General features: G+C 38.0%; 2 protein-coding genes across 2 annotated transcripts in view; one reads left to right on the forward strand and one right to left on the reverse strand.

The window, feature by feature from the left end:
- LOC110462158 overlaps positions 1 to 11961 on the forward strand; it is a 46303-nt gene extending 34342 nt beyond the window's left edge. Inside the window, exons 18-23 of the mRNA XM_021516001.1 lie at positions 1807 to 1910; positions 2350 to 2763; positions 5544 to 5951; positions 6791 to 6915; positions 7468 to 7811; positions 10893 to 11961. Of these exons, the coding sequence (XP_021371676.1) occupies positions 1807 to 1910; positions 2350 to 2763; positions 5544 to 5951; positions 6791 to 6915; positions 7468 to 7811; positions 10893 to 11814 (2317 nt within the window). The 3' untranslated portion in view covers positions 11815 to 11961. The remainder of the gene's footprint in view (positions 1 to 1806; positions 1911 to 2349; positions 2764 to 5543; positions 5952 to 6790; positions 6916 to 7467; positions 7812 to 10892) is intronic.
- Positions 11962 to 24559: 12598 nt separating this feature from the next.
- Positions 24560 to 27685, reverse strand: LOC110462162. The gene is made up of 3 exons (XM_021516004.1): positions 26720 to 27685; positions 25663 to 25684; positions 24560 to 25188 (listed from the first exon to the last, which is right to left on the reverse strand). Exons 1-3 carry the CDS (start codon positions 27674 to 27676, stop codon positions 24893 to 24895), a joined length of 1275 nt encoding a protein of 424 aa, XP_021371679.1. The 5' UTR covers positions 27677 to 27685; the 3' UTR covers positions 24560 to 24892.
- Positions 27686 to 27989: the final 304 nt, after the last annotated feature.

Consider the following 27989-nt stretch of genomic DNA (forward strand, 5'->3'; position numbering starts at 1 on the left):
AGTTTTGCCCACTTCAATGGACAAGAAATATTTCTATTTTATAAGGTGGGATAATAGTTTTGCCCACTTCAATGGACAAGAAATATTTCTATTTTATAAGGTGGGATAATAGTTTTGCCCACTTCAATGGACAAGAAATATTTCTATTTTATAAGGTGGGATAACAGTTTTGCCCACTTCAATGGACAAGAAATATTTCTATTTTATAAGGTGGGATAATAGTTTTGCCCACTTCAATGGACAAGAAATATTTTGCTTTGCAACTGCTGTACAGGAAAATCAGCAAGGCATGTGTAAATTGTTTTTTGCACCTCTGTCATTGATAGTAAAAAATAGGGCTCCTTGAGGAATGCCATGTCAAAATGATAAGGTTTCTTTAAGTAATCCCTTGTTACTCTCTCATAAAAATAGTTTGCAATAGTTGTGTTTTGTAAAAGAAAAATACTTGGATATCATAATGCACATTTGATACAACTTATAAATATGTCAGTACCCTGCTTAATTAAAAAGGAAAAGAGAGAGAACAAAAAGAAAACAAAAACACACACAACACCATCTCTTTCTCCTCTGGTTCCATTTCTACTCTGTCTGACAGAGAATTTTGATCTGATATCCAGATTTTAGTGCTCTCTGTCAGATGTCAGTGTCATGTTTTGTTGCCTTGAGCTATGAAGATGAAATTGGGTTCACAGTTGCAATTGAAACATGCATAGGTAACTTTTACCAGAAGTCAAGCTGTGGGCACAAAATAATTTGGGCTGACCCAGGGGAAAAAAAGGTACATTTGAGGTACACTTTTTGGGGTACCTAAGGCATGCCTTAGGTACATTTTTGGCAAGGAAGAAAAAGAGGACAGAATAGGAGGGGTTAAAACCTGTTCAATATAGGTACATTTTAGGCACATTTTAGGCACATTTAAGGCATGCCTAAAATGTGCCTTTTTTTAGCCTGGGCAAGCTCTTCTTCGATCTTCTACGATTGCTTGAGCAGTCTGTGCAAGCTTTTGATTAGCTACAAATATGTAGCAGCTGGTCTATGTACATTGGCAGTCATCATTAACACTGAGGGTGTCATGCAAAGAAAAGACCGGGCAGAGGAAGATGAACTGGCATGTGCACTAGTACTGCCTAGCCTGCATCCCAGAGAAGGCCCAATACATCCCAGCGAAGGCCCAATATATCCCAGAGAAGGCCCAATACATCCCAGAGAAGGCCCATACATCCCAGAAAGGTCCAATACATCCCAGAGAAGGCACAATACATCCCTGAGAAGGCCCAATACATCCCAGCGAAGGCCCAATATATCCCAGAGAAGGCCCATACATCCCAGAAAGGGCCAATACATCCCAGAGACGGCACAATACATCCCAGCGAAGGCCCAATATATCCCAGAGAAGGCCCATCCATCCCAGAAAGGTCCAATCCATCCCAGAGAAGGCCCATCCATCCCAGAAAGGTCCAATCCATCCCAGAGAAGGCCCATACATCCCAGAAAGGTCCAATACATTCCAGAGAAGGCACAATACATCCCAGAGAAGGCCCAATACATCCCAGACAAGGCCCAATACATCCCAGAGAAGGTCCAATACATCCCAGAGAAGGCACAATACATCCCAGAGAAGGCCCAATACATCCCAGACAAGGCCCAATACATCCAGAAAACCATGATTAAAATGTCACATACACTCCTCTTTGCAACTGTACCAACCCGTAAATTCTGCATATTTGTCAAGGATTTTTTTGGTTAATTTTCAAAGCGATAGACCAATGGTGTCTAGCACATAATATGATAAAATTGTCTTTACAGATATCGAATCATGTTGAAAGGAAAGTTACGACAGGCCCATGTGAAGCAAAATGGCAAGGCTGAAGGTTCTACTGTTGAACCTGACTGTGCCGTGCGACGTATAGGTAGGTAGCAGCATGTCCAGGACAGGTCACATGGCAATCACATGACCATCATAGGCATTTGTATGGTGGATGTAATATATTTTGGCTCTGCCAAAGTATTGCTCTAAGGCCTTTGGAAACAGATTTTGAATTTGAATGTTAAATTCACTCACATACATGTGTCACATACAAGAGGTGTCTTGACGTTGATGATGCAGAGCTACAGGACCATAGGCCGTACTCCAGTGATGAGGGGTACATCAATAAATATCACTACATGTGATATATGTGCATTACCAGAACTGATATACATTTTTATTTAACTGTGAAATAAATCCATATCCATGGTATAAATTCCCCATTTTGCTCTACAAAATGAAGAATAAAATAGATATTTTTGTATAAATTTATATTCAAAATATGCCAAATATAACGATTTGTTTGAAATATTATTTTGCAGAGGTTCCAGATGAAATCTTAGGTATGACCAAGGAGAAAGTCGACCTGTATTTTGCTGCACTGGAGAAAGGAGAGGAACTACTCACCAATCTCCGACTGATGGTGGTTGGACATGAGGGAGTTGGGAAAACTACACTCTGCCATCACCTCATGAAAAAAATAGTTCCGGAAAACTTGGAGAGTACGAATGGCATTGATATTTACATTCACCGCTTCCTTATCAACATGATGAGCAAAAAGCAAACGCCCCTCCCTCCTGACCGTCAGGAGGAGGCGGCCTGTCTAAGACTAGCCAAGGTTGTGGCCGGATTTAAACATGGAAATGAGATGACTGGAGAAAATCTGGCAGTGGGGTCAGTTAACCAACCAGATCTTGGAAGTCTGGGCAGCTTCGGTCATCCAAGCTCTGGACCAGGTAAGAACTTCGATTTGGCTAATCATGTTTTTGTTTAAAATATACGGCTCTTTCTGGGAATTCTCTTTCTTTTTCACCATGAAATCATGGTGTTTTTAAATAGCATGTTTTATAGTTTCTTGAGGTATACCTTATTCCAACATGCACGACATAAAGTTGCTTAAAACTCTCATGGGAAAGGTACCTATAACTGTGGAGGTGGGGGCTTTACAGAAATCAGGTTATTTGACTGTCTGACCATCTGTTTCAGCAGATATTTTCTTGTCAACACTTAACCTCCTTAAGTGAATAACTAACTTTAGTGAAACTTTGTACAAATCGTACTCATCAAATAAACCACTCTACTTCATATCTAATAAAGGTCCTTTAAGGCCACGTTAGTCGAGGTGTGGAGGTATCTTTCCAGGGGACAGATGAATGGGACAAAAATGGAATAATTTTGAATTTTCTACAATGATCAATCTATAAGTTCATGATTTTCATAAGCGTATAGCATTGCATGTATTTATATATTAAGTGAGAAATATACTTAGCAATAAAAAAAAGTTGCTCAAGCGAGGTATATATAGCAAATGAATATCTCCGAGAACTACAGAATTAACCACCATTGTAGTTCTATCAGTATCAGTAGCAACAGATGTGACCTTCCTGTTGCAAGACATTTTTACCTCCCAAGTCATGAATGGGAGAATATGTGAGTAGTGGCTATCGACCACTGTGTCACTTGGGACAAACAGCACCGACAGACCAAAGAAAGCTACTGGATAAAACAACTTCAGACCACCTATCTCCTCGGGAGGAATGAGCGCTGTGATCTGGCAGCTCACAACAATTCATGAAACTTCACTTGATACTTGCCCACACTGCTAGTCTTTCTTGAAAAAGTAGCGGGTTTCTCTGAAATCCGGCTTTATTAGCTCACTGGGTCCAAAGGACCAAGGTGAGCTTATGCCATACCGTGGCGTCCGTCATCCGTCCGACCGTCGTCGGTCGTCCGTCGTCGGTCGTCCGTCGTCCGTCGTCCGTCCGTCAACAATTTCTTTAAACGACTTCTTCTTCTTAACCACTGATTGGAATATAACTGAATTTGACTGGAAGCATCCCTAGGTGGTGGGGATTCAAAATTGTACAGATGGTGGGGCTGACCCTCCAGGGGGCTGAGGGGCGGGGCAAAAAGGGGGCAATTTGGCTATATTGCTTTAAGCGACTTCTTCTCTGGAACTAAGAGATGGATATCAACCATATTTGACTGGAAGCATCCCTAGGTGGTGGAGATTCAAAATTGTACAAATGGTTGGGCTGACCCCCCATGGGGCTGAGGGGTGCGGCCAAAAAGGGGTAATTTGGCTATATTTCTACAAACGACTTCTTCTGTAGAACTATGCACTGGATATCAATCATATTTAATCAAAAGCATTCATGGGATGCAGGGATTCAAAATTGTACAAATGGTTGGGCTGACCCCCCAGGGGGCTGAGGGGCGGGGCCAAAAAGGGTTATTTGGCTATATTGCTTTAAAGCGACTTCTTCTCTGGAACTAAGTGATGGATATCAACCATATTAGACTGGAAGCATCCCTAGGTGGTGGGGATTCAAAATTGTACAAATGGTGGGGCTGACCCCCCAGGGGGCTGAGGGCAGGGCCAAAAGGGGGCAATTTGGCTAGATTGCTATAAACGACTTCTTCTGTAAAACTATGCCATGGATATCGATCATATTTGGTCGGAAGCATTCATGGGAGGCAGGGATTCAAAATTGTACAAATGGTGGGGCTGACCCCCCGGGCTAAGGGGTGGGACCAAAAAAAGTTTATTGCTTGGAAATGGTTGAGATCCCCACCATATAACCACATATACAATTGCTGAGTATAAAGAGAAGAATGCACATTTGCTTCCAGGATGGCCCTAGGGTCTGGCCCCACCCTTGGAAACATAGTCCTTGGGCCATAACTTTAAAATTGTTGAGATCCCCACTGCAAACCTATATATACAAAAGCTGGGCATAAAGAGACGAATGCAGTTACGATATTAGATTTGATCCTAGGGTCTGGCCACAACCCAAGGGACCTAGTTTCTGAGTCACAGCTTGGAAACAGTTGAGATCCCCACCCCATAACCATACATAAAATTGCTGGGCATGAAAAATCGAATACAGATATATATGCTACAAGGATTGGCCTTAGGGTCTGGCATATTCCCTTGGATCTCATTTGGAGAATATTTTGCCATGATTGCTTAGATATCCAGGTGAGCGATACAGGCCCTATGGGCCTCTTGTATTGTCCACACCGTCAACATGATGTTGTGTTCTATTATATAGTAAAACTTCTGTATTTAGGAAAATATTTGTCAATGAGGATACTGACTGCACTGAAGTCTTATCAAGCAGTGAAAAATGAGGGGTGGGGTGGGGGTGATTTACAAAAAAATCTCATGAGAAAGCAGTCCATTGAAGGAAGTGTCAATTTGAAATCCAAGATGGAAATTTTGAAAGCCTTTTTGTCATCTTCATCAATTTCAAATAATTGGGTGATGGTTGTAATGAAAGTCATACGGTTGACTGTTAATTCCCATAGCCAACTCGTTAAATTCTTGCTAAGATGTACTGCATTAATATGTTCAAAATATCCTTGTCAGAACTGTTTATAGTAGGGAGAATAAGGCATTATGGGAAGCAAATATTATGGTATCCTATATCTTATTGGGGTCAGGTAGAGGGTGTTATCTACCCTCTTGATAACAGTTCCAGTTTTTATGGTTGGGAACATTTTTATTTTTTAGGCAGTCTAGATAGCTCACCCCTGTCATCAGAGGCTACAAGTATGACCTCAGAGAACAAGAAGCGTCATGACGTTGATGACGCAGAGCTACAGGACCATAGGTCGTACTCCAGTGATGAGGGGTACATCAATAAATATCGCTACACACACAATCATACCTGGCAAAATACAGGCAAACCACGAGAGCACAAGATCACAAACTTCTTCAAGAATGACATGATGGATGTGATGCAGAAGTCAGAAGGGGAGGAAGGTGAAGAGAAGGCTTACCTGTCTGTGTGGGACTTCGGAGGCCAGAAGGTGTTCTACGACTCTCACCACATCTTCCTAAGTAAAGATGCTGTCTACATTGTCTGTTTCAATGTCGACGACTGCCTTTCTGATGCGGCCAAGAAGAACGCAGAGTTTGGTAAGTGTGCTAAACAGCTAGTAGACATTTGTATTTGTACTAAACTGCTAGGAGACAGTTGCAGGTGAAATTAACTCCCGGGAAACAGCTGTAGGTGTGCTAGGCAAGAGTTATCTAAAGAGAGCTGTTTACAAGATAGATCAAAACGGTGGATGTACATGTTTTGGCAAGGTGAGAAACTTATCCCATTGATTGTACTGTAAACGGCAATGCTTTTGTCTCATCAACGTTTCACCCACAGGCCGTCTAAACAGTTCGCCAGTATCGAATTTACTAGGCTATCTAAGTATGCAACTTTCCTTTTTGTCCTGTGTTGAATTTGCCCTCTCATAAACATTTAAAGGAAATGAAATGAAGGCAAAACTTCCAGTTTTATAGTATTTCAGTCTTTCCTGTTTGTTAAACAAAGGTCATGTGTCCCTCGTGAAACTTAATTAACCTTGGGGAAACAAAGAATCATGTTTCCCTACGGTAAGGGCAATAGATATTTTATTATGGCGAAATATATAAAGAAACCTAAAACAATATCACAAAAGGAGAGATGATCAAGTTATTGCAACTATATATGTTGTCGTCTGCTTCCCCCATTCGGTGGCTTTTGCAGATTTTTCTAAAGAGGCTCCAAATAAGGGAAATATGATCGGGAAACTTGAGAGCGTGAAAGTGCCCCGTCATGTGACACGTATCATCTTATCAGACACACTGTTATAAAGATGAAGTATATTAATATAAAACAAAGGCTGCCAGAGGGTCTTTTTCACTGAGAGATATGTGGCAAGATAATTGATACAGATAAACAAAGACTGACTTTCTACATTACTATTTTTTGTTTTTTTCAGAGCGTGCCAGATTTTGGCTACATTCCATTGGTTCCTTGTCTTCAAAGCAAAACAGTTCCTCAGAGCAGGTTGAATTACCTCCCATCATCCTAGTCGGGACACACATGGACAAAGTGGAAGGAATGGTACATAATATTTACCATTATTGGTATTATATGGAATTTAATATAGTGCCCTAGAGCTGCTGTATAAGGTTTTTACTAATGGTCCTAAGGCACCTTGCTAATACCTCCGTCCATAAGGATGTGTGCTGGAGGTGTACAGGTGTATTTTTGATGGACAGATTAAATGAAATCATACATAGGTTGTTTTGAAAAGATTTCTGTCTTAAAAAATATTCCACTTTTACCTGGTTTATAGGATCCATGGTTTTATATTTCAAAATAGAAAACCTAAAATAACTGTCAGACCCTAAATGTTTTTTTAGATAATACCACATACCCAGCTAAGTAGCTCTGTAAAATGTTGCATCATATATTACCTGGAAGTTGTGGGGCCAAAGCTCTTGGTCACGTCATGCCAAACAATATTCATCAGCTGGACGGGAAAATTGATAAAGCTGTCTCATAACTCTTGGTAATGCAATGGAGGCTCAAGATTTTCCTTTTAGATATTCCTGATAATTTTGTATGGCTTGTTCAAAAACATGCTCATCAAGTTTACTTTTGATTTGACAGGATGCAGATACTAAGAAATCAAAGTTCATTGAAATGTGTACGTGGCTTCTCAAGCCACCCGAGCTACAGAAGATTAAGAACCACATCCAGGGCTACTGTGCTGTAGACAATAGCAACCATGACCTTCCCTGGCTAGATAACCTCTGGGAGGACATCATCAAGGCCGCTCCATTTCAGTCACAGTGGAAGAGGGCTTTGCCCGCGAAATGGCTGTCACTAGAGAGAGAACTGATGAAACTCAAAGGTCAAGGTCAAAAGATAATGACCTTCAAAGAGGTCACAGAATTGGACATGAAGTTGGAATCACCCATTGAAAATGTCAGGGAGATAGAAGTCTTTCTGGAGTAAGTGTTTTATTCTAAGTAATTTTACTTTTAATATTGAACATTGTTTTTGCCATTGTTATAAATTCTATGCCGTATGGAAAAAAGGATTCTGGTATAGGCTATCTAAAAATAACTTTGGATAAGGCAAACCATAAGAATGACATTGGGAGAAAAAAGCCATTAGAATGACAAACCTTCAGGATGATATTGGGTAATACAAACAAAGAGAATGACATTGAGACAAACCATTAGAATGACATTGAGACAAACCTTTAGGATGATATTGGGTAATACAAACAAAGAGAATGACATTAAGACAGACCATTAGAATGACATTGAGACCGACCGTAAGTATGACTTTAAGACAGATAAGAGACAGACCATTAGAAGAACATTTGGTGAGACAGACCATTATAATGACATGAAGACAGACCATTAGGATGACATTAGGTGAGACAAACCATTAGAATGACATGAAGACAGAATATTAGAATGACATGAAGACAGACCATTACAATGACATGGAGACAAACCATTATAATGACATCGAGACAGACCTTTAGGATGATGTTGGGTAATACAAACAAAGAGAATGACATTGAGACATATCATTAGAATGACATTGAGACATACCATAAGTATGACTTTGAGACAGACAAGAGACAGACCATTAGAATGACATGGCGACAGACCATTAGGATGATATTGAGACAGACCATTATAATGACATTGGATGAGACAAACCATTGAAATGATATGGAGACAGACCATAAGAATGCCATGAAGACAGACCATTAGAATGACATGGAGACAGACCATTAAAATGACATTGAGACAAACCATTACAATGACATGAAGACAGACCATTAAAATGACATGGAGACAAACCATTATAATGACATGGAGACAGATCATTACAATGACATGGAGACAAACCATTGAAATGATATGGAGACAGACCATTAGAATGCCATGAAGACAGACCATTAGAATGACAAGGAGACAGACCATTAGAATGACATGGAGACAGACCATTAAAATGACATTGAGACAAACCATTATAATGACATGAAGACAGACCATTAAAATGACATGGAGACAAACCATTATAATGACATGGAGACAGATCATTAGGATGATATTTGGTAATACAAACAAAGAGAATGACATTGAGACAGACCATAAGTATGACTTTGAGACAGACAAGAGACAGACCATTAGAATGATATTGGGCGAGACAAACCATTAGAATGACATGAAGACAGACCATTAGGATGACATTGGGTGAGACAAACCATTAGAATGACATGGAGACAGACCATTAGAATGACATGGAGACAAACCATTAGAATGACATGGAGACAGACCATTAGAATGACATTGACAGACCTTTAGGATGATATTTAGTAATACAAACAAAGAGAATGTCATTGAGACAGACCATAAGTATGCCTTTGAGACAGACAAGAGACAGACCATTAGAATGACATTTGGTGAGACAAACCATTAGAATGACATGAAGACAGACCATTAGGATGACATTGAGACAGACCATTAGAATGACATGGAGACAGACCTTTAGGATAATATTGGGTGAGACAAACCATTAGAATGACATGAAGACAGACCATTAGAATGACATTGGGACAAACCATTAGAATGACATTGGGTGAGACAGACCATTAGAATGACATGAAGACGGATAATTAGGATGACATTGAGACAGACCATTAGAATGACATTAGGTGAGATAAACAAATAGAATGACATGAAGACAGGCCATTAGGATGACATGGAGACAGACCATTATAATGACATCGAGACAGACCTTTAGGATGATATTGGGTAGTACAAACAAAGAGAATGACATTGAGACGGACCATTAGGATGACATTGAGACAAACCATTAGAATGACATTGGGTGAGACAAACCATTAGAATGACATGAAGACAGACCATTAGGATGACATGGAGACAGACCATTATAATGACATCGAGACAGACCTTTAGGATGATATTGGGTAGTACAAACAAAGAGAATGACATTGAGACGGACCATTAGGATGACATTGAGACAAACCATTAGAATGACATTGGGTGAGACAAACAATTAAAATGGCATGAAGACAGACCATTAGAATGACATTGGGACAAACCATTTGAATGACATTGGGTGAGACAGACCATTAGAATGACATGAAGACAGATAATTAGGATGACATTGAGACAGACGATTATAATGACATTAGGTGAGATAAACAAATAGAATGACATGAAGACAGACCATTAGGATGACATGGAGACAGACCATTAGAATGACATGGAGACAGACCATTAGAATGACATTGGGTGAGAGAGACCATTAGAATGACATTAAGACAGACCATTACGATGACATGGAGACAGACCATTATAATGACATTAGGTGAGATAAACCATTAGATGACATGGAGACAGACCATTATAATGACATCGAGACAGACCTTTAGGATGATATTGGGTAGTACAAACAAAGAGAATGACATTGATACGGACCATTAGGATGACATGGAGATAGACCATTAGAATGACATTGGGTGAGACAAACCATTAGAATGACATGGAGACAGACCATTAGGATGACATGGAGACAGACCTTTAGGATGATATTTGGTAATACAAACAAAAAGAATGACATTGAGATAGACCATTAGAATGCCATTGAGACAGACCATAAGTATGACTTTGAGACAGACAAGAGACAGACCATTAGAATGACATTGGGTGAGACAAACCATTATAATGACATAGAGACAGACCATTAGAATGACATTGGATGTGACAAACCATTGGAATGACGTTGAGACAGACCTTTATAGGATGATATAGTGACAGACAACTAGGCAATATCTGTATTGTATCTATTCATCAGTCCTTGAAAACTGACATGTAGTATAAAGAAAAGGTTAATTGTGCAATCCTGTGTAAAATAATGTTGAATTAAAAACTTTCGACTATAAATTTCAATTTCATAGATGAATGGCTTTCATTAAGAAGACCAGGTACAAAAGTTTTATAGGTGTGGAAATGAATTGTATCTCAATTTTTCTTTTATCAAAGGTATTTACACCAGACTGGAAATGTCCTGTTTTTCAAAGACAAAATTGATGTAGAAGACATGATGGACCGTAAATTGGTCTTGGACCCGCAGTGGATAGTGTATGCGTTCCGTTGTCTCATCACCGACAGCAAGTTCACCCAGTTTGAGAGCAGCAACCTGGACACCATGTGGAGGATGTACCATGTGAACGCGGAACTACTTCAGCCCCTGGTGGATGCCCTGTGGCGAGGGGATCCCTTCAGGGAGCACAAGGCCCTCCTTCTCTCACTAATGGAAAACCTGGGCCTGATATCACGGCCGAAGTCACTCAACAACATCCAAGTCAACGAGAAGGTCCAGTACTACATTGTGCCTACTATCTTGAGGGAGACCAATTTCGATTGGCTGGAATCAGTGTTGGATGAAGAAATGTTAGCCCTTTCTCGAACATTGTGTCTAGTCTATGAGTTTTTGCCATTTACTATATTCCACAAGCTGTTAGCTGCCTGCATAGGCCATTACAAGATTGCTACCCACCTGACACAGGAAAGTGTACCGCTACAGAAGGGCTTTGGCTGCTTCATGGTCGGGTTACATTGGCACATGATACTACATTGCAAAAACTCTGTTGTCAAGGTAACCATGTTCAAGTTTGTGGAGACGGCAGAGGAGAAGAAGATTATGCCAGGAGAGCTGGTTGAGGTGCGGCAATTCCTGGAGGATGCCCTGAACAAAATCCTTGTCCGCCACCAGTTGGAGCATCTCACTTCCCAGTACGAGCTCCACTGCAAATTCTGGTGTGGGGAAAATGAGCATCGGGTACAAGTAGACACAATACAACAGGAGACAAAAGTACACTGTTGTAGAATACCGAAGCAACATTTCTTCCGTAAGGAAGATCTAGATCCTTGGTTCACACCTGCAGAATGTAACAGAATTTGACTTTTACAAAATGTCAAAACAAGAACTACAAATCAATTATATTGTGAACACCATCCCGGGCTTTCAAATCATATAAGGCACTTTCATGCCCAGGGGTGTAGGATAGGGAAATTCACACAGAGGAGTTTCAAATTTAGTAAAACCCAAGGCTTTGCCGAGGGTTTTGCAGAATTTGAAAATACTGAAGGTGGAATTTCCCTATCCTACACCCTTAGGAATGAATGAGTATTTTTCTTTCATTCCAACCACCAGAATTAGCCCAGAAACCAAGAAAATGCATTTGCACTGGCCACCATTTTGAAAATATCAATTTTTCCCCTGAGCTTTTTAGACGAAAACGAATCAGCCAGCCAGATTAAGCATATCCATATTTTTTAACGTGTACGGTAAATATATTGTAAAAGATTTTAATTTCATCACGTCTCCTTTTCCGCTTTGCGATATCGGAGAGTTCCAAATTTGTGACATTACGTCATTGTTGAGCCATTGTGACGTCACGTCACGTGAAATGGGGTGTTAGATAGAAATTTCCTACACCCCTTTCTTACCCTGGACAGCTCTATCTTACACACACACAGGGAAATGAGAGAAAAGTGTACATTACAGTAAATTTCTCTTCATTGACTTGCTATAATAAAAAATGAAAAAAATGTCTTTATGCTGAACAATCAAGTTATAATTCTATGCAGTTTCAATATGACTAGGTTACAGACTAGGCCGTGTCTAGAGGTTTGATATACATTGTAAAAGTTGTGTAGGTCGCTATCGCCATATAGCTGATGGAGCTCTCAATGCTGTGATAGTAGTCGTTTATACCAGCAGACTGTCTGTGGAACACTAATATGACAAGAATTGTACTTATATAGAGGCAAGGTGATTCACTTACAAATTAAAAATATCACAGATATTTATTCCTGCACATTTAGATAAGAATATGTTAATTAGTACATGTAGTTAATTTAATCAATTCAGAGTCTGGTATTTATAAGAACTCAGAAACTAATTATGGTAATCAGAAAATCATAGTAATTAACAGAAAACCCTGTAACATCTTGTACCTGTTTACTTATTCTTACTGATGACAACATGTTAGGTTGTCAATGTTAGTTTAATCACACTGAATGAGGAAAATTTATGAACATTAGAATAGAATAAAAATATAATAGCTCAGGAAACATAGAAGATGTGTCCTTACAACAAATAGAACTAATGCTTTGGTTCCTGATTTCCATCATTTTTTTGCACAATATTTGGGAAAGTGATGTTAAGCATTACACAACTTTCAGATGGCATTCTAAGTCGGTGTGATTGACAACTACAACATGTAAAATTCTATGGAGCACACTAGGCTGTACATGTGTGGACTGACTGATGTCCGTCCCTCCGTCCGTCATCGCTCTCCTGCCTTCATTCATGAACATATCTTGATGAAACTCGGTAAACATATTGCATACCAATATAGTTCGAACCTGTTTGCATTTCAGAAGTTTACGTGCATTTTTGGTGGAGTTATGCCCCTTCTATTGCCAAATAAGAGCATTGTGTAGTAAATGCAAGAACTTTTTATTTTTTTTAATCAATTCCTTTCAAATTTTGTACGGTAATGCTAGAAGCAATAATGTTCAACATATATTATGGGTTTTTTCTGTCGAGTTTCAACTTTCCACGTTTTGGCCTATCATACTTGACAGAGTGACACTGTACTTTATTTTTGCTGTTAACTTTTGCTTGTTTACACGATCACTCAAATAATTGTTCTCCGACTTTTATAAAAAAAAATATGGATGTTTCACTACCTGAATGCTTTGAATGAGTTCTTAAATCGTGACATTTAACGCTACTCGGCATCGTTATGCCCCTTTTTCATTACCAAATAAGGGCATTCCGTCGAAAATGCAAGAACTTTTTAATTATTTGTTTAAGACTCCTACCTCAAAGCCAAGGTTCTAGTTTTAGTTATAGCAACATTGGCCAGATGTTTTATTCTGAAACACAAAATAGCTTGTGCCATAAACACAGTAAATGAATACCAGGTACTATTGTTCTTAAGAATAAGTTGTTGAAATTTTATACATATTTGATTGATGTCAGACCGTAAAACAAAAGAATCTTCTTAAAACAAACATGAAAGCCCTCAATCTCAGCAAGCTGCTGGCCAGGTATCATGCTCATGAGGTGACCTCAAATATGGCCTCAAGAAATTTACTTGACCAGACATTTTAAAAGTCCTCAACCTCAGCAAGCAACCAGCCAAGTAGCATGGCTCCTGGTAAGGATAAGAGTTTCTAGGTCTTGAAATATTTTACTACCAAATTTTGAAAGTAGATTGTTATTTATTTGAACAAATTGACTTCGCAGCTCTACCCCATTCAGTCTACATAATTTGACCCGGTGACATTGAAAATAGGTCAAGGTAATTACTGACTCGACTGGTAACTAAAATGTTTGTACATCATAATCACAATCATATTATCTTATCCTGAGATTATTTTTTTCCCTATTATTTCATTCTACAAAGACATTTCACTGCTGATTTCCTTTTTGCTCACTCTTCATATCTGTCTTTTCATATTTATCATAAGCAATTGCATGTCCATATAGTTCAATGATTTATTAATGAATTTTGAATGATGATTTCATTTTGCAATTATTCTGTTTCAAACTTGTATGATGCAACATATTTTCATATGCAGTGTATTTATCATTGATTATTGTTATGTGATATCTGTGGTTTTAATTCATTCATATTTCATGACTTTCACAGATAAAACCTCATGTGATTTACCTACATCTAGATATTCTTATTTGCTCCTAACATGAAAACTTCAGAACAGTTTTCCTCCAATCTTCTACATGAAGAAGATCGTACTGCTATATACATTTCTCTTGGTACTGCAAATAAAATGTTCAAATCCTCAGTCTCTTTACTTGTTGAATTTTCTTCCACCAAAAAATAGAAAATAATGTCATGTTATTCTCGAACCACTTAACATGTAGTCAGCTATACATATTACCTCTATATGTTAATGATATGGTTAATTCTGTCAGCTTTTCAGTTTGTGTTCCCAGCAAACAAGTCATACAAGGCACTGAACAGAACAGCTTCCCAGTACCTACAGGAGCTTGTTACCCTGTATCAGCTGCACAATCACTCAACGGAACAGCTTCCCAGCACCTACAGGAGCTTGTTCCCCTGTACCAGCCGTCACGATCACTGAACGGGACAGCTTCCCAGTACTTACAGGAGCTTGTTAACCTGTATCAGCCGTCACGATCACCGAACTGAACAGCTTCCCAGAACCTACAGGAGCTTGTTTCCCTGTATCAGCTGCACCATCACTGAACGGAACAGCTCCCCAGTACCTACAGGAGCTTGTTACCCTGTATCAGCCGTCACGATCACTGAACGAAACAGCTTCCCAGTACCTACAGGAGCTTGTTACCCTGTATCAGCTGCACAATCACTGAACGGAACAGCTTCCCAGTACCTACAGGAGCTTGTTACCCTGTATCGGCTGCAAGATCACTGCGGTCTGAGTCCGAATCTTTGTCGTGTGTCCCAAAATCTCGTACTGTGACCTATGGAAACTGGTGCTTTGGGAGGGTTTCGGCAACGTTGTGGAATGTCTACCATCTGCTTTTAGAAAGTCAAATATCCTGCCCAAATTCAAGAAGGACATAAAAACTCACCTCTTCACGTCTGCATTTTAGGCTCTATGCACAGACGTCTTGTACATACCACCCTTTATTTATTTATTTATTCATTTATGTGCACATTGCGATGATTATCTTCTTGCTTAATGTATAATGGTGATTGTAAGCCTTTTTCGTTTAACAATTATAACTAATACTATTATCCATATGTTGTAAAGCGCTTTAGAGGAATTTTGCAAATTATATAGGGCGCTATATAATTTGTTTTATATTATTATTTTTATTATTATATTATAAACAAGACAGTACCATATATTTGGTAGAGTGGTGTCCCTTCTGTTGCTGAGCAGTTTGGTTGCTCGGTGATGATCGTCTCAGGTTTTGTGGCACCGTTTTAACCTCACTGGGTCAATTAACATGAATGTCTGATGGATCACGCATCACCACCCCTCCAGAGGACCATTATATATATAGCTATGCCGTAACATATGGCTATGCCCTCTACAAGACAGGTTTCCTTGAGTCAGTCACTGCAAGAATGGTCAAGTCTCTTGAATCTAGTAACATATAGTAAACATCTCTGTAGCATCAGGACTCACCTGCAACATCGTGAAAGACGCTCCTAACTTGACAGATTACATTCACTCACAACAGAAGTTTTACTCTATAATATTTTGTGTTCATGGTAAAGATCCACATACACTCTAATTTATAGTATACAACGATTGTAAGTTTGTGACATACAGCAAGAGCATAGGGTGGGTGGAGAAGGGGGCTAATAACGGCCCCACATTGGAGATGCCGTGAGTGCCTTATAGTAAACACGGTGTCCGTTCGTCTCTCCGTCTGTCCGCAGTTTTGTTTCTGGAGATAATCTCGGAAACCAAAAGACTTTTTTTTCTAAAATTTGACATGGTGATAAACAGTGAAATGTGGATGTGCAATAGGGTTTTAAAAATTAACGAAGATCAAGGTCAAAGACAATGTTACTAAAAAAACATTGTTGGGGATAACAGTCCAAAATTTCAGAATCCAAAAACTAATCTTTTTGAAATTTGACATGGTGATAAACACTTTGATATGTAGAAGTGCACAAGGGTTTTATAAAAATTCAGGATCAAGGTCAAGGTTACTGTAACTAAGATAAGACAGGGGAGGGAGGGTGATCAGGCACATGGCGGGGCCTTTGCTGACCTGTCAGTGTTTTTTTGTTTATTATGTACATATTTTGCTCAAGGTCAAATTTAGCCTTGGCGTTTTTTTGTATATTTTAGATGCTGATAATTTGGCCTTATATCTTACACTCTGGGCATTTCATCAAAATAGGCAAATTGCAGATATTGTGTGATAATGTATGTCACAGAACAGCCCGCAGATCATGTCCTAATACATACAGTCAATTTGTTTGAAGCATGTACAAAAAACAAAGTCACATTTTAATTCTTTAGGATTTATTTTCAAATATGTTTTACATGATCATCATGATACATATTGTATTTGTCCAAATTACGCAATTTCTTTACATAAAATCAGAAGGTGAAATATCATTTGGAACAAAAACTGGACTAGTAATAATAAAACAAAGCAATATAATGCTGAAGTCTAGAATGAAGATAGGAAATACTTAGTACATTATCTTTCAATGGATTGTAGATAATAATTTCGTTCTGAAGCATATAGACGGAATGCAAATATAGCTTATAATAAACACGGTAAAAAGAAAAAAGAAAAAAATAAATAAAAATTCTTAAAGTCTTCCTTAGTTCTTGACACTGAAAACACTAATTTTGAGGATTTATAATTTTCTGGCAACAACATACAAGGATAATTGATTTAAGATCTGATTAAAATATTCTATTTTCAGGCCAACATTTCGACAAAACCCCCCATTTAAATGGAGCATTCACATCTTGCTACAGTAATGGTGTGTCACATAGTTTGTAACCCTTTCACCCCTAAGTTACTTTAGTAGACTCTACCATGCATTGATCTTGGTGAGTCCATTATGGTCTACAGTGGTGAAAGGGTTAACAGACAAGAAATTCATGCATTAGGGGGTCAGTGCAATTTTTGTATTACATATGTTCATGGTTTTTGAAATAATATACAAAATGTACTAGGATTTGTGTTATGAGATATACCATTGAAAGCATAAATTAAGCTAAAATAGCAATTAACATAGATTGGCCAGTTGTTCAAAAGGTGGTTAGCTTACATGTACTCGCTGCTTAACAACATTTTTTCGACCTCTAATAATTTTGTCAATATACAAGGCAAAATCTCACAATTTTGCATGTAAATCCACTCTACTAAATATTTGATATCTGGAAAGTTGTAACTAATTCATTTTTTAAAGTTACTCAAAATTTAAATTTGTGCAAATCACCTTTTTAACAACTGGGCCCAGGACTTAGTGCAGGTTTTACCATCAGATTATCTCCCATTGTACAAAGTTGACTATTATGACATACTAAAGTAACAGATTATCTCCTCTTGTATTAAAGTTAGTTCACTGATGAATGCGAGACCACAATCTTCAAATTACCTCCCCTTGTACAAAAATATAGTACAATAACAGGAAAATGCAAAACCTACAGATTACCTCCCCTTGTACCAAACTCACTCTTTTGATAACCAGTTTGAACACATTATCTCTTTAGTACAAGTGAGACCATGTTATTATGCTATTGACAAGTTAACACCCCCAGCCCCTTCTCCCTGGAGTCAAATGTGACAAAAATAGCATGTGTCAAGCAGATTACCTCCCCTTGTAATAAAGCAATTTCTCTTTGATGATTGTTGCAAACAGAATTTCTTCCCCAGCACTATTAAGACCACATAGGTATGCACCAACCTGATTACAAAATTGAGACAGTAATGGTATGCTACTAACAAATTACCTCCCCTAGTAGATCTAGAAATGACATTAAAAACATGTGTTACTTACATATTAGCTGCACCATTTTATGGTAAACTCTCAATGTATTTCATTACAAGTTAGCGATCATCCGATATCTGTATATAGACAACACAGCATAGACTTAAAGTATTAATTTCATACTATCGGATTACCACCCCTTTGGTAAAATTTAAACAATCCACAACAGGCAAAAGCTAATTTAAGAAGCGACATCAGTAGGATGTAAGCAGACTCGGGCACAGATCCAAGAAAGTGGGAGGGAAACCTAATTTAATGCATATCCCACTCTCCCCTCCCCCAACACAACACGAAAACCTGGATTCCCCGAGACTTTTTTTTAATTATAGTTTTCAATTTAATAACTATAAAGAAACGACTGTATATGTGAAATGTTATTTACAAATCATAATGATATATAAACATGTCTTGCCTGTATGATATACTTTTGGCAAATATCTTTGTAAAGTTCACATTTAAATCATACGGTACAAATACATGAAATTATGTGTTGAAAGAGTCATAGATATTACATTTCACTGTTCTCTTCATGTATTAAGTGAATACTAAAGAGCTACATAGACATTCCGGAGTAAATAAAAGAATTCCCTTTTTGCTGTTTGCCAGTGAGCTACCTGTATTTGATTCTACCTACTTTGTACAATCTATAAAACCAATATCTTTCACATCATGACAAACCTCCACAGTGACAGCTGTCACAGTGTGAAGGTACTTACTTTGGGCTATTGACCAACCACAAACCTATTTTCAATGCATTTCTTAGTCAGTGTTGGGTTCATGACCCCCCAAACAGAAACTCATTTGGGGTATTAGTGTTCTGTCATCCAAATCAGAAGAAAAATAAAAACAAATGACATACATGTGTCAGAATTGTTTGAAGTTTTTGTTTACTAAAATCTCATAAACATTTTTTTCCAAATCTGAAGAAAAAATGTAGTCAATCGAGCAAGCATACATATTTTCTATCTGCTTGTAATGACCTTGATCTTCATTTAAAACCCTGTAACTTTATTATTCTTCATGTATTTTTTGTGTTCTGTAAATATAATTGTACAAAGATTCATCCTAATCAGAAAAGAACTGAAGCCAGCAAAACAATAGAAAATATTTTCTTTCTATGCCTGGAGTGACCTTGACCTTAAATTCATGACTACTAAACACAAACTTTCTTTAGGTACTCGGCCTATGACAGAGTCTCAAACTCGTTCCAACTATATATATTTATCTACCCCCTACCCCCCTCCTACCCCATTAATGTCAAGGGCATACAAATCACCACAACTTTAGCATTTTAAGTGTTAATTAGATATTTTTAGCAATATATACCCTCCAAATGTAATTCATAACATTTTTTATTGAAAAAGCTAGAGTATATGACAAAATGAAACCAAAGGATAAAAATGTTAACACAAACATATAATAGGATTAAAATTGGTGTTAAAACCCATGTTAAGGTTTGATATACCTATACAGTTAACAGACAGACCAGAGAAAATTTAAAAAATCTTAACAATTTCGCCAACTGGTGTTACATGTATTAGGAATACTTTTCAGATTTTCCTAAATTTTACAAACAAGTACAATATGTAGGATCGTGTAAAAATGTTGCCAGAGGGCGTACAGGTCCCATACAAACAAAAATCACTGTAGACATGCATGCACATCCATGTTTGTAGGGCTGATATATACTTGACCATATATAGTCAATGATTTCATACTTCTTATATACAAAAGATGTTTCATATACAGTAGAGTCTACCTGATCAATGCAATATTAATTCAACATATACAATTTATGTTTTGACAGAAGTTCATTATTACTAAGGTCACATTGTAAACATGAAAGGCTAACAAGAGGCCCAGGGGGCCTGTTTCGCTCACTTTGATATTTAAGAAGTCATAGTACAATATTCTCATTAAATATTATACTCTAATACTAAAAGCTAACTTTGTCAGGCTCCATCCCAGGAAGCTACCAGCCAAATATTATACTCTAATACTAAAAGCTAACTTTGTCAGGCTCCATCCCAGGAAGCTACCAGCCAAATATTATACTCTAATACTAAAAGCTAACTTTGTCAGGCTCCATCCCAGGAAGCTACCAGCCAAATATTATACTCTAATACTAAAAGCTAACTTTGTCAGGCTCCATCCCAGGAAGCTACCAGCCAAATATTATACTCTAATACTAAAAGCTAACTTTGTCAGGCTCCATCCCAGGAAGCTACCAGCCAAATATTATACTCTAATACTAAAAGCTAACTTTGTCAGGCTCCATCCCAGGAAGCTACCAGCCAAATATTATACTCTAATACTAAAAGCTAACTTTGTCAGGCTCCATCCCAGGAAGCTACCAGCCAAATATTATACTCTAATACTAAAAGCTAACTTTGTCAGGCTCCATCCCAGGAAGCTACCAGCCAAATATTATACTCTAATACTAAAAGCTAACTTTGTCAGGCTCCATCCCAGGAAGCTACCAGCCAAATATTATACTCTAATACTAAAAGCTAACTTTGTCAGGCTCCATCCCAGGAAGCTACCAGCCAAATATTATACTCTAATACTAAAAGCTAACTTTGTCAGGCTCCATCCCAGGAAGCTACCAGCCAAATATTATACTCTAATACTAAAAGCTAACTTTGTCAGGCTCCATCCCAGGAAGCTACCAGCCAAATATTATACTCTAATACTAAAAGCTAACTTTGTCAGGCTCCATCCCAGGAAGCTACCAGCCAAATATTATACTCTAATACTAAAAGCTAACTTTGTCAGGCTCCATCCCAGGAAGCTACCAGCCAAATATTATACTCTAATACTAAAAGCTAACTTTGTCAGGCTCCATCCCAGGAAGCTACCAGCCAAATATTATACTCTAATACTAAAAGCTAACTTTGTCAGGCTCCATCCCAGGAAGCTACCAGCCAAATATTATACTCTAATACTAAAAGCTAACTTTGTCAGGCTCCATCCCAGGAAGCTACCAGCCAAATATTATACTCTAATACTAAAAGCTAACTTTGTCAGGCTCCATCCCAGGAAGCTACCAGCCAAATATTATACTCTAATACTAAAAGCTAACTTTGTCAGGCTCCATCCCAGGAAGCTACCAGCCAAATATTATACTCTAATACTAAAAGCTAACTTTGTCAGGCTCCATCCCAGGAAGCTACCAGCCAAATATTATACTCTAATACTAAAAGCTAACTTTGTCAGGCTCCATCCCAGGAAGCTACCAGCCAAATATTATACTTTTAGATTATTCCGAAGAAGTCATTGAAAGTGTTTCACATATTTGACCCCTGTGACCTTGAAAACAAGTCAAGGTAATTTTCATTTTTAAACTTTGTCAGGCTCAATCCCAAGAAGCTACCAGCCAATTATGAAGATTCTATACCTTTCAGTTCTAAAGAAAAAGTCGTTTGAAGCATTTGAAATATTTCACCCCTGTGACCTTAAAAGTAGGTCAAGGTAATTTTTGTTCTCAAACTTTGTCAGGCTCTAACCAATGAAGCTTTAGCCAAATATCATGATTCTCATCCTGTCTATTCTTCAGAAGAAGTCGTTTAAAGCAAAAGTTGACGGACGACGAAGAACGGATGATGGAAGGACGGAGAACAGACGCCGCAACATGACATAAGCTCACTTGCCCTCTGGGTAGGTGAGCTAAATATGGGGCATGCCAGCTTGTGTTGTCATCAACAATATGGGCAAGTACATCTTGGGGCGAGACACATAGATCCTTGTCCACCAAGCATGATAATGTAACCGTTTACCACAGCATGCATACAATACCTGAACTACTGATTAGTATTTATGTGTCTTTTAAAGATTTCAGCCATCCCCACCGGCAGGGGGACACCTTATAACTATACACCGCCTCACTCCATGGATGTTTCATATGAACGGAAAATCTCATCAAAGATGATAGACAGGTTTATAGGTGAATGACATCATATATATTTAACAGAATAAGGTTGCATGTCAACATAACATGTATATAGATATGCTATAACTTCCAACTCCCCAGTAAATATAAATTTATTGTATTCAAAATGTTGATAATGCCTCAATAAATTACCTTTATAAATTATGCTTTTAACAACACGAGTAACAAAAGGGTTTGTTTTTGTAAAAATGTATGTACCCTGGTACTGAAAACAAAATCAGGTGTTAGATGCAATCCTACAGGTACAAAAATATTTACAATGCTATGGCCTTGAAATGCCATGAAGACCTTTTTACCTAGTATACAGATTTTGTCTGTTTACATATAAACAACACTGATCCACAATACACTCCACACATCCTGGTCCATCCCAGAGATAAAACACCTGAAGAAAACATTGCAAGATATTCATCAGATTAGATTTCTTACATTAATAACACATAAGTGTACACATTGTTAGTGCAGTACCGACTTGTTGATTATATCATCATTCTGTACATATTTACATACGTGTGCTTAACCAGTCATTTGCCTGATAAAGATGACAGAGTTGATGTCATGCTATTTATAAAAACTAAACATATAAATATTTCACTGGTGTTGTTAAATTATCTTGTATACAATTAACAATCTGGAAAAAAGGTTTTAAAACATTTCTTCTTTTACACAAGAACATCCACCAGTTATCTACACTTTTCCATACATCCACCAGTTATCTACGCTTTTCCATACATATTGTTATAACAGCCACCAGTTATCTACACTTTTCCATCCATCCACCAGTTATCTACGCTTTACCATACATATTGTTATAACATCCACCAGGTATCTACGCTTTTCCATACATATTGCTACAACATCCACCAGTTATCTATGCTTTTCCATACATATTGTTATAACAGCCACCAGTTATCTACACTTTTCCATCCATCCACCAGTTATCTACGCTTTTCCATACATATTCTTATAACATCCACCAGTTATCTACGCTTTTCCATACATATTGTTACAACATCCACCAGTTATCTATGCTTTTCCATACATATTGTTATAACATCCACCAGTTATCTATGCTTTTCCATACATATTGTTATAACATCCACCAGTTATCTACACTTTTCCATACATATTGTTATAACATCCACAAGTTATCTATGCTTTTCCATACATATTGTTATAACATCCACCAGTTATCTACGCTTTTCCATACATATTGTTATAACATCCACCAGTTATCTACGCTTTTCCATACATATTGCTATAACATCCACCAGATATAAAAACTTTATTATATATAATGTAACAATGATGTCCTACAGTTTTGTCCTACATAATGTAACAATGACGTCCTCCAGTTTTGTCCTACATATGTAACAATGACGTCCGCCAGTTTTTTCCTACATAATGTAACAATGACGTCCGCCAGTTTTGTCCTACATAATATAACAATGACGTCCTCCAGTTTTGTCCTACATAATGTAACAATGACGTCCTCCCAGTTTTGTCCTACATAATGTAACAATGACGTCTGCCAGTTTTGTCTTACATATTGTAACAATGAAGTCTGCCAGTTTTGTCCTACATATTGTAACAATGACGTTCCCCAGTTTTGTCCTACATATTGTAACAATGACGTCCCCCAGTTTTATCCTACATATATTGTAACTTTGTCATATATACTCATTACTGGCATAACATCCCTCAAGTGTCTTAAACTTTGTCCTATATATTGTAACTTTGTCATAATCTAGTAACAATGACATCCTTCAGTTGTCTAACTGTTGTCATAATCTAGTAACAATGGCATCCTACAGTTGTCTGTTGTCATACATCTAGTAACAATGACATCCTACAGTTGTCTAACTGTTGTCATACATCTAGTAACAATGGCATCCTACAGTTGTCTGTTGTCATAATCTATAACAATGACATCCTACAGTTGTCTAACTGTTGTCATACATCTAGTAACAATGACATCCTATTAGGCAGTTGTCTAACTGTTGTCATACATCTAGTAACAATGACATCCTACAGTTGTCTAACTGTTGTCATACATACTGGCGTAACATCCCTTGGGTGTTGTATACTTTGTGATACATGTACATTGTAATACTATCCACCATGTGTCTCCCTAGGACAACGTTAACTGTGAAGCTGACACTGGGATTTAGGCATACACAGGTTAACACATGAGACTGTATTATATACATTGAAGCTTCTGTTGAAGCTGCTGCCAATCCTGTTGTGCTATCTCAGTCACTTGTATTGAATTGTCTGACCACATTGTCTTATATCTTAGTCACAGTTTGGTTGAACTGTCCAATCCAATAGTGTTTTCTGTCATGAACCGTTCAATCAGAGAATGTCACCTGTTGCTAACTATCCAATCAGAATGTGTTACCTATTAGTAACCTTTTGTGAAACAGTCCAATCAGCATGCTTTGTTTCAGGCACCTATTGGCGAACTGCACAACCAGAATATTTCAGATTCTTCAACTGAAACTTGTCAATGTGAACATGTTGTCTGAATTGCCTGATCAGTCAAACACTTTCCCCTTTTTGTAGAAGAATTTACAATCTAGTCCCAGCTTTTTCATGGCCTTGATTATGTCGCCGATCTTGCCCTTGCTATGCAACATCTTCCACTTAGCCAAAATTTGGTAGGCCTGTTCTACCGTTCCTTTGCAGTCGTTCAGGATGGTAGTGATATGGTGGTTCTCAAGTCCTAGCTCCAAACCAAAACTCATTTTGTCCTTCAGGCTCATACAGCTACTGATCCGTGACAGGTGTAAATCGCTTGGGCTAAGGTTCTGATAATGTGGCGGCAGGAAATCTGTAAAACAGAAAATTATTTTTCTACTTTGAATGCATGCATATTAAAAGGATGAGTGTTCTTTTATCACAGTTTATGTCACCATGGTAACCGTCTGGATAAATGGTGGCTGCAAATATATTGTGTCGTTTTGATGCTCAGACTTATACTTTAGTCATACATTTTATGACTAAACAGCACCTTTTTACACACAAACTATATCCTTCTTTCTTCCGTAAAGTGTAAACAATAATTTCAATAATAATTCAATTATTTGAATAATGATAGTTGTTTGCTCCATGGAGACCCCAAAATTACATCATGACATCAGCAATATCGCTTGTCAATTTTTGTTTTTCTGAACTACTGATATATGGGACAGTAATATTAAAATGACAGAAAAAAAAGAAAAAAATTGATTTACACAATCTACATACTGGATTTCCACTATCAGTACACTTGAATTAGTGAAAAAAAGTCTGAAACACTACTTACATGCCACTGGAATGGGATTACCCTGTAATTGAAACAAAAAGAGTTCATTACATATTTTCTACCTAAAATAAGCCCCTCATCACATGTTAAGAACTATGAGGCATGACTGTATAACATTTTACTTGCATTTTTTTTTCAACATTAAATATTCAAATCAAATTAGCACTGCATTCAAGCCTAACAACATGGCCACCTCCTTTTGCAAAGTGTCACAATTTGAACCTTGAATATTCCTCCACAGATTTTATAAATATGATATATACTATATCAAACCTCATTACAGAACATTTTTGAAAGAATATCTTAAAATGTTATTGTAAATCAAGAGGAAAATAAGATTATAGTTATAATTATACAATGTACATTGGTTCCTGATGTGATCCATTTCAAGGACAAGGATCTAATATATTGATTAACTAGCTCTCCATCCATAGGTCCAAATTAAAAATAAAATCCACAAACACTGTGATAAAAAAAAGAATTACTGAAAGAATATGTGTTTGTTGGATCCTGAACCCAAAACCCCATTTTCTAGTCGGATTCTCTAGAAAATAATCTCTTGCCAAAGCTAGTAATGTGACCTTGACACTATGTATCATGCACATGCTTTACACGATCAGGATCAGTAATTTGAGTAGCCAAAACTTCATATCCTTTGTTTTCAATTATGACCTTTTTTGAAAACACAACACATTGGTAGAGCATCCATCAAGAGTTTGGAGGGTCCTGGGTTCGAACCCTGGTCTGGCCAAGCATTTTCCCCATCTCCTGTTACAGTGGTGCCTGCCGGTGACCAGCCCTTGTTTCAAGCATTGAGTGTACACTTGGCAAGGAAATACCAGAACCTGGCTTGTAAATGGTTGTGTCTTTGGGGGCATAGCCTTAGCAAAAAGGAGGGAGGATTGTAGCGGAACTGGACTGGGTCGTTGGCGACCAGGTAGTTTGGAGGGTCTCGGGTTAGAACCCCGGTCTGGCCTTGCATGTTTCCATCTCCTTTTATATATGGCCCCCCACCCCCTAGTTCCAGTTTGAACACTAAACTTAACACAATACTTACCACCTCCTCCTCGCTACAGAACCAGGGCTTCAGGTCTGTCTTTCGCAGATATCTACCTTCTGCTTGGAAGATTTGCTCATCTTGTCCCATATTGTCAATATCTTCCTTGCGCACAAACTTTACCTTTTGATTTGCTTTTGAGGTACCTAAGCAAAGAAAATACTTGCAGGCAAGATTTTTTGTGTTTTGTCCCTGCAGTCTGAGGACCTCAATAATTGTTTCTTCTAGGAATGTGCGCACATTCAATCCCACACCTGCTTTGATACAGGAGTCATCATTGCTATATGTAAACAGTATTACATTGATCGCTGAGTTGTCATATGACAAAATCATTGTCCAGGCCGCTGTCACTTCTAAACAGCCGAAACCTTTCTTGATACAGTTCATCTTGTGGTTGCTTTCTGGTACATCCAGATTTGATGCAATTTTAAATCTGGTCAAACAAGCAGCTAGCAGTTTATGAAAGACTGGAAGGGAGATGAACTGTTTTCCTAATGTAAGACGAAGTGTTGCCGTTCTCTGTAAGGAATCTGATTCAAGGACATTGTCCACCCATGTCTGATCAACATCAGACAACATGCTTGGAACAATGTAATAATCTAGATTTTCAGGGCAGTCTGTGTGGGACCTGAAGGCTACAGGAGGTGCTAGGAGTCCCAGTCTCTCCATTACCATGAGTAGAGTATCTTTGTAGCGTAAGAAGTCTTCCTTGTCCATTTCTTCTTTCCCTCCCCTCCACAACTCATTAATGAAGGGTGTGGTGAGTTGGCCATCTGTAACATAATTTTCCCACATCACCATTCTCTTGGAGCCTCTGCCTTCAATGTTCTTTGGGTTTGTGATGAGTCTGCGGAAGGCATAGATGACCCATTGTGGGTCAATGATGATTGTGTGGTCTTTGAAGCGATGGGGACCATCCAGACCCATATCCTCGTCAAAGTACATGATGTACCCCATCAGATGCAAGTACCTGAAAAATGAAGTCTCCTTTAAGTCTTTACCACTTTATATACATGATATATGTTGCCTTACACTCATATGTAAATCCTGCAACTTCAACTGCAGTGAATTCCATTAAAACAAGCAAATTTGTGGAATTTTTATCCCCTGCTTTCAGGTCATGTATTACCTATAGTCTACTGTAACCTTATCAACTGTGTGTAAATGTGCATAAGGAATTTTGGTTGAAATTGACACATTAGTAGGGTAGTTATTTCATGGAAACCAATTAGCCAATCTCAAATGTCTAACTTCATTAAGTATGCGTAAA

Source organism: Mizuhopecten yessoensis, unplaced genomic scaffold (genome assembly GCF_002113885.1).
Source record: "Mizuhopecten yessoensis strain PY_sf001 unplaced genomic scaffold, ASM211388v2 scaffold10755, whole genome shotgun sequence".
NCBI classification, from domain to species: Eukaryota; Metazoa; Mollusca; class Bivalvia; order Pectinida; family Pectinidae; genus Mizuhopecten; species Mizuhopecten yessoensis.

Bases quoted from the DNA above. Each gene is read 5' to 3' on its own strand.
- LOC110462162 (XM_021516004.1), bottom strand. From the start codon at position 27,676: ATGGGGTACATCATGTACTTTGACGAGGATATGGGTCTGGATGGTCCC. The intron at 25,685-26,719 runs GTAAGTATTGTG...TTTCAATTACAG, and splicing joins TCTGTAGCGAGGAGGAGGTG to GGTAATCCCATTCCAGTGGC. The intron at 25,189-25,662 runs GTAAGTAGTGTT...TCTGTTTTACAG, and splicing joins TAATCCCATTCCAGTGGCAT to ATTTCCTGCCGCCACATTAT.